Genomic DNA, 15,020 nt, shown 5'->3' with positions numbered 1-15,020 from the left:
TGAACTCTAGGCTCTTAGGCCACCTGCAACAACATTTGGGTTTTAGTGATATGAGTGTGTAGCTTGTAGGCTCTACAGTGACTATAAGAATTGATCATTCAGTTAATAAGATCAGAGAGTATTTTCTTTTTTTTTTTTTTTTTTTAATTTTTCTTCTTAAGGTTTATTTTTGAGACAATGTGGGAGACAGAGTGCAAGCAGCGGTGGGGCAGACAGAGGGAGACACAGAATCCGAAGTGGGCTCCAGGCTCTAAGCTGTCAGACCAGAGCCTGATGCGGGGCTCGAACTCACGAACCGTGAGATCATGACCTGGGCCGAAGTCGGACGCTCAACCGACTGAGCCACCCAGGCACCCCCAGAGAGTGTTTTCTAAGATTAACAAGACATCTGTACCTATCCATTAATGTTGGAAGTTTTCAAATTACTGCCCCTGAGCTCCTGGAATCCCATGAGGTTTCTGGGCCTGGTCTTCATCTTTGACCATTTTCCATGCCCTTCTAATGTAGGGAAGACAGATTGATTCAGAATGAATGAGATGAATTAAAAGAAAAATACTGGAAATGACCAACTGGAATGAAATTGGAGTGTGAAAATTCCAATTCACAGTTGCTATCGGGACCATTTGGTATATAAATCAGATACCCAAATCCTCAGTTATCTGAGGATTTTTGGAAACTGTTAGAGGAATATGCAGGCTTACAGAAATGGGGAAACAGTATTGGGTGGCTTCTAACTCACCTTTGCTCTGAGTTTTGTTTATTGTTCTGTCTTCTTGCACTGCCTCTGAAGAATCAACTTCTTCCCCCAGCAGACAGTGCTGGTAAAGACTGAATTCCTTAGGAAAAGCTATGCAAGATGAAGAATTGTCTTATTAGTTAATCGTACAGCTCAAGTCACTTTAATGTTCGAGTCACTATTGCATCCTATTTACTTCCCCTGAAATCAGCACATTGCCTGGCACTTCATAGGCACTCGATAAATATTTATGGATTTAAATTAAGTTCCAAGTATTGCCTGAATTAAGGTTGTCTTCTAGGAAGAGCAAAACATTGAGGAAAATGAATAGTGTTGTAATTGTGTGCAGTTGAATGGATTATATCCCTCTGTTCAGGGTATAAGCTTTTAACCAACTGAGACACCCAGGCACCCCCTGGGTATAAGCTTTTAAAATATCACTCTTTAATTAGAAAAAGAAGTATGCTTCATGTTAATTTAAAATCTGTCTGCTAAAGCTTTTTGTTTAAGAAAAGATTTAGCTCAGTTTATAATTTCTGTAGTTTGTAGTTAATATGTAGATTTGCAATTAAATAGGCATGGTGAAGTGCAATTCATGCATTTGGAAATACAGCAAGGGCAGACTAAAAATGAGATTGGAAATCTACTAGCAATTTAAATCAACTATTACGCTCAGTGTTTCTTGCACTGAACAGTTGTTTTTTTTCCTTTCTTTTAATGCTAACCTTTCTTTAATGGTGATTATAGGAAAGACCCTTTCTCTAACCCTCTATAGGTAAAAACTGGAAGGAACCTTAAACGTTTGACCAGTTTTAAGCATCTGGGCACTGTGCAGCAGTTTTTACATTCCAAGTAAAGTAAGTTCCCCAAGACTGGCAGATTCTGTTCTTGGAAGGTCCTTATCAGACATCTCATTTAGAGTAATTGGAAAAAGTTCTATTGGAAATGCCTTTGAAATAAATGAGAGCCTTACATAAAGTGTTGCTGGGAGGCTGTAGGCTCTAAAGCTATTGTTTGCAGCAGGCACCAGACTAGTGAGTCTGGATGGCTTGGGATAGTCCTTGCAGCATTTCTGGGTGTGCTGCTGAAGGTACATTGTTGACAGTACAGAACCAAAATTTAGATTTTAAGGGTCACTAATCTTATAAGGAATGCAAAGTAAACGTAGTCTTAAATGCTTTAAAGATGCATCCACTATTTAAAGGATACCCAGTAATTTTAACTCACACAGTTGCATTAAAAATATATTTGTAGCAGGGCACCTGGGTGGCTCAGTCTGTTGAGCGTCTGACTTCGACTCAGGTCATGATCTCACAGTGCTGACCGCTTGCTTGGAGCCTGGAGCCTGCTTCAGATTCTGTGTCTCCTTCTCTCTGCCCCTCCCCTGCTCACGCTTTGTCTCACTCTGTTTCTCAAAAATAAATATTAAAAAAAATTAAAAATATTTAAAAAAATTAAAAAGATATATATGTATATGTATATATATGTATATATATATATATGTATATATATATGTATATATATACATATATGTATATATATGTATATGTATATATATACATATATGTATATATCTGTATATGTATATTTGTAGCTAATATATCTGCTCTGTTCCCTCTCTTGTGAGGCTCAGTCACAGTCTGTGCTACTTTCTAATTGCCACACTAACAGGAGGAGGTGTCTGGCATCTGGATCTCTTCTTGCTTCCAAGGACTTGCCATTTATGCATCATTTTTACCTTGAACTCTTTTTTTTGTTGTGGTTTTGTTTTTTATTGTTTTTATCGTTGTCTTTGTTCACATAACACCACATTACCTAAATTTAGAAAGAAGGAAAGATGATTGCTAAGAAGGGAGAGAAGTCCATCAAGATGATTGGAGATTTGATACCATAAATTGTCAACCTTCACCTAGTTATAATTACACAGAGTGCCATTCTGTCCTTATTGAGAACATGGTGCTTTTTTTCCCCTCCTTCCAAGTCTTAGTATATGGTTTATAAAAATTTATTGAGTTTTCAGTTTCTTAAAGGAGAAAATGAAAGTAAAAAATTTAGACCGTTACTCTAAATGAATTGAGTTTATATATTTGTCACTAGAAAACTATTTTTAGTTGAATAGTAGCTTGTAATTGTATTTATTGTAGTTTATAGTATTTATAACCTGCTGTGGTTTTGAATGTTGTTCTTAAGACTGCAGTTAGTGACCCACTAGGTTTTAATTGCTAGGAAATTCAGAGAATGTGAAAGAGTTTTGGTTAAGCCTGAGAAAAAGCCATTCTTGCTTTCCTCAGAATTGGCATCAGTGACTACTTAATGACAACAGAATGCTTTAAAAACATACTCTTTAAAGTGTAGCTGTTATTAAAATACCATAATAGCTAGTGTGTAAGTGATAGTTGCTTTTTGTTGTAGAAACTCTGTGGTAAGAGGAAAGCTTCGGCAAAATCCTTAAGAAAAATATAGTATAAAAAAGTGGTAAATAGAGGATTTTTAAAGATGGAATGTGAATGAACAGTAGGAAGACACATGTATAGATTTGACATCGTTCTAATTTAAATTCCTTGTTTCCTTAGACTTTGCAGATAAGGTTGTTTTCTCTCTTTTTGACCAACTGTGTGTGATTTTTTTTTTTTAAATATCATTTGTGTACTTCAGTTTACAACTAGTTTCTCTTTTAAAAAAGTGATATGCCAGAACCTACTTTAATGCAATATAGAGCTTGCAAATTTGAGTGCTCCAGTGTCAGGAAATAAACACTGTATATACTAATTTCTAAATTGCTAGCTGGGCTTCTAAATGTGTGTTGTTCATGCAGCAGAGGCAGTCTCTACAGAGCGATCTGTGTGGTTTGTGTTTCACTAAGCATTTGCCATTGTTTAGTACTGTTTGTCTCTGCATTTATTCAATATTACCATATGCTATAATCTCTAGACCAGATGAGAACATCCAGCAAGCATAGACTTCCAAGCAGAAAACAAAGTAAACTGTAGGAAATGGGACTGCTATAAAATTTTATGGACACTAGTTGCAAACTGCTTTTTGAAAATTGTAATAGTGAGTGGGAAAGTGGGTCACGCCTCATTTTTTTTATAAGGCCTTTTCTACAACACCCATTTTCAGAAGTTTGCTTATGCTTGGTGATCAAAGTAGGCATTTAAAAATGGTGTGTGGAAATAATTTTAAAATAACAGTTTAAATAATTAAACATTTTGTATTTCCATTTTCTGTAAACGATGGAAGGGGTTTTTTTTCTTTAAACCCTATTATAACAACTAAATACACTTTTGATTATTCTAATGGTAGGGACTGTGTGACTAAGAGACATGAGTGACACTGTGGTTTTGTTTATTCTCCTCCAACTTTATGCCCAATTTTAGTCAGCAAATAAACTATTTAGAGTTTGTTTTCCTTTGCTGACTACCTTACTGCTAGCTTAGAACTAGTTCGGCAAGAGTAAGTTTAGCCAACAATGTTTGGAAATAGAAAAGGGGTAAAGAATGTAAGGCTTCTGTAATCCAAAAAAAGAAGACTCACCATAACCTGGGTAATTGAGAGAGTTTTTATGAGTGCAATTGAAACATTGTACTTTATTTATTTTTTATTTTTTTAGCGTTTATTTATTATTGAGAGATAGAGACAGAGCATGAGCATGGGAGGGGCAGAGAGAGGAGGAAACACAGAATCTGAAGGAGGCTCCAGGCTCTGAGGTGTTAGCACAGAGCCCGACACGGGGCTCGAACTCACAAACCCAGCGAGATCATGACCTGAGCTGAAGTCAGACCTTAACCGACTGAGCCACCTAGGCGCCCCGAAACATTGTACTTTAAAAGTAGGAGGTGGGATTGTAGGCTTCCTCAAATCTTAATGTTGGAATTAAAGATAAATTTAAGATCTTAAACGTTTATTGCACACTTAAGTATGTATGAGATAAAGTCTCATTTAGGGAGTCTTAAGAATTTGGGGAGAGATGATTTTTGTAACCAAAAATTGAATATAGTTCTGAATGCCCTGATATTTGAGAGTAAAAACGTTGTAAAAATAGATTTTAGGGGTACCTGGGTGGCCCAGTAAGCGTCTGACTCTTGATTTCTGCTCAGGTTATGATCTCATGGGTTTGTGGGATGGAGCTCCGTGTTGGGCTCTGCGCTGACTGTGGAGCCTGCTTGGGATTCTCTCTCTCCTCCTCTCCCTGCCCCTCCTTCCACTCACATGGTCTCTCTCTCTCTCAAAATAAATAAATAAAAACTAAAAAAAAAGATTCTATAGTTCTTTTGACTTAATAAAAGGGAATGTATATGTTCATGTAGAGGAAGAAGCTTTTCATTATTCAGAATGGTCTCTTAGATCAGCATTGTTTTCTCATTCCAGTCATGGGGAAATGGCAGAGCAATACTGTAGCTTTTTTGTTGTTGTTTTTTTGGTTTTTTTGTTTATTTATTTTGAGAGACAGAGCAGAGGAGGGGCAGAGAGAGAATCCCAGGCAGTCTCTGTGCTGTTAGGGCAGAGCCTGAAGCCTGATGCGGGGCTTGAACTCATTAACTGTGAGGTCATGACCTGACCTGAGCGGAAACCAAGAGTCGGACACTTAACCGACTGAACCGCCCAGGTGCCCACAATACTGTAGCATTTTATATGACTTAATTCAACTACTACCTTGTACCCTGCACCTAGTGCATCATTTGTAAGTCCTACATAATAATGATCGTCACAGTCATACTACCGACTTTTCGTTGGCTATTCATAGCTATTACCTCAGTTAAGCCTCTTGATTGGTCTTTCTATAAAAACCATCAAAATGAGTACATATGCATGTGTGGGTATTTGTGTACACACATATAAAATGGTGTACATATAATAGAAAAAATGCTTCTAGCTTATTTAAGATAAGTATCTTCATAATAGCAATGAAGTAATTGGTGACTTTTATCCCCTGCTATGTGCAGGCTTTTTGGTAGGCAATGTATATACATTATCTTATTTAGCCATAACTTATAAAATAGCTATGTGTATTCCCAATTTACAGATGAGACCTCTAGTTGCAACTAGAGGAGGAAGAGGCAGTGGACTTTGAAGAAAGGTAAGGAAGGTACTGGTCTAGGTAGAGAGACAGTGATACAGTGATAGGTAGAGAAGGCTCTATTTGATTAATGTGACCACTCTCGAAGCTAATTTTGTGTAGGAGGTAGGACTTGTGCTATTTACTGAGAAAGGGAACAGACCAGAAGAATGGGGTTAGTGTAAATGCTGATGAGTTCAGTTTAGGTGTGTTGAGTTTAAAGAACGGAAGTAGAGATTTTGTAGAAGGTGGATACAGCCAACACTGGTAGGATTTTTTATTTTTATTTTTTTGCCTTGAATTGTATAGTTTTTTGTTATGCATTTTTGAACATTATTAATGACATTTAAACTTTGTGTTTTGTGAGGGATTATAATGAAATGTTAATGCCTTGAATAGTTACACAAATTCCTGGATGATTTTGTGGTGTGTGAACATTGTGGCCACCATGCCCTACCAGGTTAAGAGTATTTTTTAAGCAAATTTGATTGTATGAAATCTCTTTAAATTTTTAACAATTATTTGTTTAATGTACAAGCAAAGCTTATTTATTGTAGAAAAATTAGAATATAGAAATTAACATGAAGGAAAAAAATTGATAGTCCTATCATTGGGTTGAATATATTCTAATTTTTTTCCCTATGTGTTGTTCCTTTCAGAAATATGGCTACACACACCTTTCTGCAGGAGAACTCCTTCGTGATGAAAGGAAGAACCCAGATTCACAGTATGGTGAACTCATTGAAAAGTACATTAAAGATGGAAAGATTGTGCCAGTTGAGATAACCATCAGTTTGTTAAAGAGGGTAAGGAGTGAATGCCAACCAGTTCAAACCAGCAAGGAAATGAGAAAGTAAATCTACCTTTCCTTTGAGTAATGAAAAAAAAATGAGAGTACTAAGTTTCTTGCTTGTGGTAGGTGGTCATGGTGTTTGAGAATGGCAGAACTAGAAATTCTACTTTTTACCTGGGAAGAAATTGGACAGTAGCAAGCATTCTCTGCCTAGAACTAGGATCAGCTACAGCTGAACTTAACATCCATATGTGTGTACTTGATCCTTCCCCAACGTGCGGAAATTGTCTCACTTCCATTTCTGTCTTCTTCCTTTTTTCCTTCCCCTCCTCTTCTTCCTTCCCCACGTCCTTTCCCTTTTCTGTTTTCTTGTAAGCCTTCTTTCTTCCTTCCTTCATTCTCCCCCTTCCTTTTTTTCCTGCTTCCCATGACCCTCTCATTGTTGCCGGTCTCTCAATTTCGATGTTTCCTTTTCTGGTGAATGTGTCACCATCTTCGGTGTGAAATGCCAAGATAAATAGCTATGAAATTATAATATGTCCCATCTTAAAAACAGAGATCTTGGATTTACATGGTAACTCTCCACTATAGATTTCTAAGACTATTTATTAACAGGTTTTTTCATATATAAGAAATAGTGAAGGAGAAATGCAGGAGTGAGAACAGTAAGAAATAGTTGAAGCCCAATGGAAAAGAGATATCTGAGCACCAGGACAGAACCACAGAACCTTGAGGATGAGGAGTAGTGGCTCATTTACACACATTCTTACCTTTTGTTTCAGAGATGGGAGTAACCTGCTTCCACTCCAGAGTGTATCCTCTCCTATTCTCTGGATTTAATGTCTTTTTCTCCACTTTATCACTAAGCACTGTGAAAAAGTGGTCTGCATTTTTCACTTTTTTACTTCCTACTCTTCAACCCTTTGGAGTCAGATACTGTTTCCATCTTCACTGAAACGATTCTTGCTGTTGTTACCAATGTTCTTCCTTATCAAATCTAGGGGATATTTGTCGTCGTTTTTCTCATAGCAGTTAACTCTATTCATATCTTCTCAAACCTTCTTTGTTCTCTGTGATACCACTTTTTTTTATTCTTTCCTACTTCAGTGGCTGTTGTTTCTTATGTTTCCTTTGATAGCTCATCTTCTGCAAGTTTCTAAACCATGATGCTTCTCAGGGTTTTATCCTTGGTTCTCCTCTCCTTTTATATATTTCGTGATGGATGGTTTTAGCCATGCCCAAGGCTTTCACTGTGCTAATAAATGCTAAAACCTACAGCGCTGGCACACATCTTTTTTTTCTGAACTCCAGACCTATATTTCTGACTACTAGACATCCATCTGAATATTTGACAAGTATCTCAGCATTATCAGCATAACCTCTAGAATGTGATCACCTTTTATTTCTTGTCCTGGTCAATGGTTCTGCTATCTGTGCAGCTGCCCAAGCCAGAAACCTGGGGCCATCCTGTATTTTCCACCTCTTCTTCACTTTCCCAAATCCATTCAGTGAGCAGATCTTCCAGTGACTTTCCTTTTTTTAAGTTTATTTATTTATTTTGAGAGAGCAAGAGAGAGTGAAAGTGGTGAAGGAGCTGACATAGGGAGATACAGAATCCCAAACAGGCTCCATGCTGCACCGTCAGTGCAGGGCCTGATGCGGGGCTTGAACTCATGAACCGTAATCATGACTTGAGCTGAAACCAAGAGTCAGATGCTTAACTGACTGAGCCATCCAGGCACCCCGATTATCTTCCTCTTAACCCTCTTTGACTTAGTCTGTTTTCTCTATTACTACTGTCACCTTAGTTCAGATCCTCTTTTTCTTACCTGGACCATTATTGGAGCCTCCTCATGAGTCTTTTGCCTTTAATCCATGCTTGTCCCCTTCTAGCTCGTCCTTCATGGTACAGTCAAGGTGATTTTTTTCCAGAAGGTGATGTAAGCATATTCTTCTGCTTAAAATTCCTTAGTGGTCCTCTGTTGCTTCCAGGATAAAAACCAGTTCCTTAGTGTGACATAATAAGTTCTTCATTAATCTTGCCCCTACCTACTTTCTAGTCCTATCTCCCACTACTCTCTACATGTGTCCTAATATTCAACTGTCTCAGCTTACTTCAGATTCATCAAAGCTGTTATGCTTTCTCATTTCTGAGCCTTTATCTATCCAGTTTACACTCTTTGGAGTACCTTGATCCCTGTCTGCTTGCCACTTCATTATTTAGGACTCCATGGCCACCTCCCTGGTAAAGCTCTCTCTAGCAGTTTCCCAGGTAGTTTGTGCTTAATTTCTTTGTTTTATCATAGCATCCTTTCATACCTCATCATAGGACTTAGCACATTTACTTACACATATTTGTTACCTGCTGAACTATGAGCCCCCAGGAGCCATGACTTTGCTCTTCATGTTCCCTGGTTATAGGCCTTGAGTAAATGTATGTGATGGTGGAATATTGATGCACCTCTTCAGGTATCTTCCACTACCATAATTGGGGTAGAAATGCTATAGCAGGGGCCCAAAAACATTCTGTGATCGTTTTGTATTATTGGAGAATATTGGAAAAGCTAGATGATGGGACAAAGCCAACCCTCAGACAAAGAAAGGAATTAGGGGGCCTGACAGCCCTCACTCTTTTTGAAGAACTAGGAAACAGTTTGAGCACTGAGGGGACTAGATGTTGGTGTCTGGAATAGAGGCTGCTCTGGAGTTGGTCAAAGTCATGTGTCAGTGTGTACCCAATGGGGGCTGGCAGTGGTGAGGATTTGGAGACTAGAGATCTGCATCACCTGTCACATATTGTCACATTGTGCCCAAATTCACACTGGCACAGGATGGTGAAACGTGCTGCTCTTGCTATCTTTCTTGAGTCTGTTCTTTCCTCTGCTACCTGTGTTTTGGGTAGCTTAATTAGCTTTAGTTGAAAAAACTATTAACTTTATACTAATAATTAATGCTGGCAATCTCTTTATATTTGTCCAAGGATTTTTTGCAATTGGACTTGAATTATTGCAGAGAATCTTAATACCTGAAGAAGTAGCATTCTTCTTAGCACAGCAAAAATGACTTGGGAGAGGGGAGAGGAAGGAATAGGGTCTCTGGTGGCTAGAGCAAAGATACTGGTTAATGCCTATTTTCTTTTTGCTGTTTATAACTTTGTGAATCTATATGTGAAAGTAATATATGCTTACTGTAGAAAATTCAGAAACTGCACAAAAAAGAGACTGTATGTCTATTAATATGTATAAATGGGGAAGGGGTATATACCATAACTCCACCAACTTGAGGTGACTGTGTTATTACACTGGATCAAATTTTTTTTTTAAATTTTAATTTATAACCTAAAAATATTAAAGAAAAATTTTTTTAACACTTCATTTATTTTTTATTTATTTTTTTTTTTAATTTTTTTTTCAACGTTTTTTATTTATTTTTGGGACAGAGAGAGACAGAGCATGAACGGGGGAGGGGCCGAGAGAGAGAGAGACACAGAATCGGAAACAGGCTCCAGGCTCTGAGCCATCAGCCCAGAGCCTGACGCGGGGCTCGAACCCACGGACCGCGAGATCGTGACCTGGCTGAAATCGGACGCTTAACCGACTGCGCCACCCAGGCGCCCCATCACTTCATTTATTTTTGAGAGAGAGAGAGACAGTGTGAGCGGGGGAAGGTCAGAGAGAGAGGGAGACACAGAATGCAAAGCACACTCCAGGCTCTGAGCTGTCAGCACAGAGCCCGACGCGGGGCTCGAACCCACAAGCTGTGAGATCATGACCTGAGCTGAAGTCGGATGCTTAACTGACGGAGCCACCCAGGCGCCACCCCCCCTTCCAAAATTTTTTTAATGTTTATTTATTTTTGAGAGAAAGAATGCAAGTGGGGAAGGGGCAGAGAGTGAGGGAGACACAGAATCCGAGCTGTCAGCACAGAGCCCAATGCAGGGCTCAAACTCATGAACTGCCAGATTATGACTGGAGCCAAAGTCGGACGCTTCACCGACTGAGCCACCCAGGGGCCCTGCCTGATCATCTCCTTTAAGTCTTGTTGTTGTTTTTTTTCCCCATGCACCCTCCACTCTACTCATGATTTGAAGAATAATAATAACAAAGCAAACACTCATATATCCCCCCCCTTCCTTAAGAAGTTGTATTTTGTTAATGTTATATTGAACCTAAATCTTCCTTTTCTTTTAGGAAATGGATCAGACAATGGCTGCCAATGCTCAGAAGAATAAATTCTTGATTGATGGGTTTCCAAGAAATCAAGACAACCTTCAAGGTTGGAATAAGACCATGGATGGGAAGGCAGAAGTGTCTTTTGTTCTGTTTTTTGACTGTAATAATGAGGTAATGAAGACCTTCATCTGCCCACATGGGGTTTAACCAACTGATGGTCAACTATTAGAGAAAAACAAAGTGATTTTTTACTTATATTTTATGTCAGCAGCAGTATTGCTTTGAACTGGTAAATTGGTTGGATGGAACAGCACTGTATTGCTGTTGGACTATTAGAAACTATTTGGCATCAGCAACCTTGTGGACCTAAAATTTGCTTTATTTTCAAAATAGCAGTACTGTGTTTGTTTTAAGAATTGACTTGTACAATAATGTTAGGTAATGAAACTGCAGTGTTACCTCGTAGGTATGCACTCTTATCAGAGAGTATCTTGCCTTAGGACGTTAGGGCAACATTTTTGGGAAGTTGGGAAAACTTACTATTTTTAAAGAAACATACAAGATAGCTTGATTTGTCTTCTAAGAGTGAAATGATCTTGCAAAAAGCAGGAAAGCGTTCTTTTTCTTTCTGGCACTTCTAATAACATACCCAGACATACCTTTGAATAACCAAATTTCTCAGAGTCATTTAATTAAAAGGCCTGACTGTTTGACAGCTGCAGTAGAACTTCATTAAATTAATGCCAACAGCCTGGAAGAATAAGAATCTAAAGAACTGCCTTGAAGGAAGTTGGCTATTCTTGGGCTGAATTGCAAATGTGCCTCTGGTGGAGAGGCTTGCTGCAGCCTTTGAGTTGTTTTAAAATGTAACTCTCTTTTTCCAACCCCCAAAAATATGTTTTCACTTATTCTTCAAAGTTGACTTTAGAATGTTACCACAGCTTTATAACTAAGGAATGTTTATTCACGATTAACAAGGGATACTTTATTCAAATGCAAATATGTTGACTCTTAAATATTTGGATATTTATGGAATTATCAAAAAGTAAGCAAAATGGAACAAAGTTTGAGGCATGTAATTCATACCTAATAAGTTAATAATATATCCTGGATGGAAGCATACACATACAGATCTTCTTTTTATTGCGGTTTAAAAAAAAGCACACAGGAAAAACTGAGTCATGAATGAATTCTTATTATGCTCTGTGCTTATTTAACCTAGTTTATATAAATTGAACCACATGTTTAAATTTAAAAGGACTTTGCATGTTGATTAATGAATTAGACAAATTAGTTTTAATGTAGGGTTTTTTTGTGATCTCTTCAAACTTTGTTCTCATTCAGGTTAAAAGAATGGCAAATGTGAAATTCACATCTTTTTTTTTTTTTTTGTACTATTTATTTCTCTTTCTAGATCTGTATTGAACGGTGTCTTGAGAGGGGAAAGAGTAGTGGTAGAAGTGATGACAACAGAGAGAGCTTGGAAAAGAGGTACTTTGCAGACTTTACACATCACCACCTTGGGCTCATTTTGGAACTTGAGTCACAGATTAAATACCTGCCTCATTTTGGTCCAGAAAAAGAAACTGGCATGCTTAAATATGTAAAGTGTGTGGTCTAAGGAGATGGTAAGGGAGTTGGTTGGGTTGGGTCTGGGTTGTGCTCTGAGCTGTTCCATAACGTGGGGGAGAGCGGGTGGATACTTAGAACCTTGCAATATGTGCTGCTTTTGCAGAATTCAGACCTATCTTCAGTCAACAAAGCCAATTATTGACTTATATGAAGAAATGGGGAAAGTCAAGAAAATAGATGCCTCTAAGTCTGTTGATGAAGTGAGTATCCCTAGCTTGCCTTAAAAGAAAAGTCCAGTAAAAATGTGATTTGGGGGATAAGGGGTAGGTAGGCAGGAGAAAAAGAAGTATGACAGATTAGTTTGTTTGCTTTTCAAGACCTGGGAGACTAAGTGAAAAATGAGATTTTTTTTTCTCCTTTTTTGAATAGAGTCTAAAATAGATTTTACAACTTCAGACTTGTTCTTCATAAGAAGTGGGTGGTTTATTAATTCCAAACCTCTTTTCTCAAGCACTGGAAAATTGGCATTTTGAGAACTGTGATTTGGACCACATTCATCTTTTAAAATCTCTAATGTGAATGGCGAGTCCTCTAGAGCAAGGGCCCCAGGCAGCTTCCATCTCTTCGTCACAGAGCCCCAGGGGCGCAGGGCTTCCGCGCCCAGCCCTTCCCTCCCACTCTGTAAAAATCCTGATCTCTAAACTGCTGTGCAAGCCCTCAGTGCCCAGCAGCTCTTTTCTAGTGTCTCTCTCTCTCTCTCTCTTTATTTTTTTATTTTTTAAATGTTTTTTTATTTTTGAGAGAGAGAGACGGACAGACAAAGCACGAGCTGGGGAGAGGTCCAAAGGAAAATAGATGAAACCAAGGAATTAATGTATTTTTTTAAATGATACATCTTGAAAATTAATAAAAAAATGGACTTCTAAACAGGAACTTAGCCATATAGTATTTTAATAATACTTCCTTTTTAAATTACTGCTCTTTGTCCTTTACAGGTTTTTGATGAAGTTGTGAAGATTTTTGACAAAGAAGGCTAACTCTAAACCTGAAAGCATCCTTGAAATCATGCTTGAATATTGCTTTGATAGCTGCTATTACAACCCCTTTTTAAGGCAATTTTAATCTTTCATAATTACATCTCAATGAATGGCTGGAAAGTATGTAGTAAGACAAATTAAATTTTTTATCTTCAATTTTTCTGGTTACAGGAGTAGACAGTGAATTTGGGTCTAACTTCATCTTAGCTATGGTGCTCACAAAACAAAGAAGGATATCAGCTAGTTCTTTGTTTTTCCTCAAAAAGCATATCCCTTTTATAGTTTGTGCCTTCTGTGAGCAAAACTCTGTAGTCTGTGTGTATATCCCTTTAGTAATTACAACATGTTAAGATTAGGGATTCCCCACTTCTTTGTTTTCTTGTAGGTTTTACATTTCCAACCTGTTAAGCGAATTTGTGGACCAAATTCCAAAGGAACTTTTTGTGTAGTCAGTTCTTGCAAAATGTGTTTGGTAAACAAACTCATAAAATGAATTCCTAGAAGTGTTTTAGTATTTACCAAATAACTGACCATTTCCTACAGAAAGATAAGAAAACTTAAGGCTTTGTTTTATTACAACTTATACAAAGTTGTATGACAAGGCATCTTCTTTGCTTCCAGGGATTGGGATGGGGTCGCTGGGGGTTCAGAGCCTGGGAGAATTGTCAGCTTTATTCTGACATAAATCTGAGGGTAAGGGGCAGGATCACATCAAATGACATGTGTTCCTGTGCTCCATTATATAGTGTTATTATTATTAATGATTAAACTGATCTTAACAAAATTCCTAGCAGGGGAACCTTGAAATGCATGTACTGGGTTTATGGTAAAATGATTTGGTTAGCATTTTAATAACATTTCATTCAGAGTTTTTTGTTTTTTGTTTTTATTTGTTTTCTAGATTAAATGTAGGGTTGGTATGAAGTAAAAAAAAATCTAATGGTTAAATTTCCCATTTTTGTTTATTTTCTTGAACCCTTTTTTTTTTTCAGTTATTTAAGGACATTTAAAAATCATTGCACTTTGGTCAGAAAAATAATAAATATATCTTATAAATGTTTGATTTCCTTCCTGGCTACTTTTATTTAGTAAATTCTTTTTTGGCATCATGTTGAAGCATTGAAAGGTACAGAATTTTAAAAAGGCTATTTTATTTTCCCTTAAATCCATTCTTCCTTTAAAAAATCTCTGAGAAATTTGTGTTCCCCTTTCTTGTCTTTTTCTGCCATTACTAATGAAGAGTTATTTCCAAGGTTCTTAATGTGAGATTTATTAAAATGTTTCTCATTTTTAGCACTTACACTGTTTGGTATACAGGGTTAAATAGGGTAAGGAATTTTGTTTTTGTTTAATTAGATTTTATATTTAAAGTCATTGGGAATAGGAGCGCCTGGCTGACTCAGTGGTGTAAAGTATGTGATTTTTGATCTCATGGTTTGAGTTCAAGCCCCACATTGGGCGTAGAGTTTACTTAAAAAAGAAGAAGAATTAGAAGTATAAAGTCATTGGGAATAGTGAGGACAACTTGTGGATGTTCTTACATTATAATAGGTTCATTTATTTCTATGTGTGTTATGAAATTCACTTATTAATGATATATTTTTCAACATACTTGCCATTAGGAAACAAAATATAAGGGATGGATCATATTAGC

At 37.3% G+C, this 15,020-nt stretch overlaps 1 protein-coding gene across 1 annotated transcript in view; it reads left to right on the top strand.

Moving 5' to 3' along the window:
• Positions 1 to 13,522, top strand: part of CMPK1 (cytidine/uridine monophosphate kinase 1) — a 34,744-nt gene extending 21,222 nt beyond the window's left edge. The window contains exons 2-6 of the mRNA XM_047085040.1: positions 6,452 to 6,598; positions 10,776 to 10,928; positions 12,172 to 12,248; positions 12,493 to 12,589; positions 13,325 to 13,522. Of these exons, the coding sequence (XP_046940996.1) occupies positions 6,452 to 6,598; positions 10,776 to 10,928; positions 12,172 to 12,248; positions 12,493 to 12,589; positions 13,325 to 13,366 (516 nt within the window). The 3' untranslated portion in view covers positions 13,367 to 13,522. The remainder of the gene's footprint in view (positions 1 to 6,451; positions 6,599 to 10,775; positions 10,929 to 12,171; positions 12,249 to 12,492; positions 12,590 to 13,324) is intronic.
• Positions 13,523 to 15,020: the final 1,498 nt, after the last annotated feature.

The sequence above is a fragment of the Lynx rufus genome, unplaced genomic scaffold, assembly GCF_022079265.1.
Source record: "Lynx rufus isolate CCGP_SWC_20201006 ecotype Redwood Valley unplaced genomic scaffold, mLynRuf1.p SCAF_2, whole genome shotgun sequence".
NCBI lineage: Eukaryota > Metazoa > Chordata > Mammalia > Carnivora > Felidae > Lynx > Lynx rufus.
This window is presented reverse-complemented; position numbering and strand designations above follow the sequence as displayed.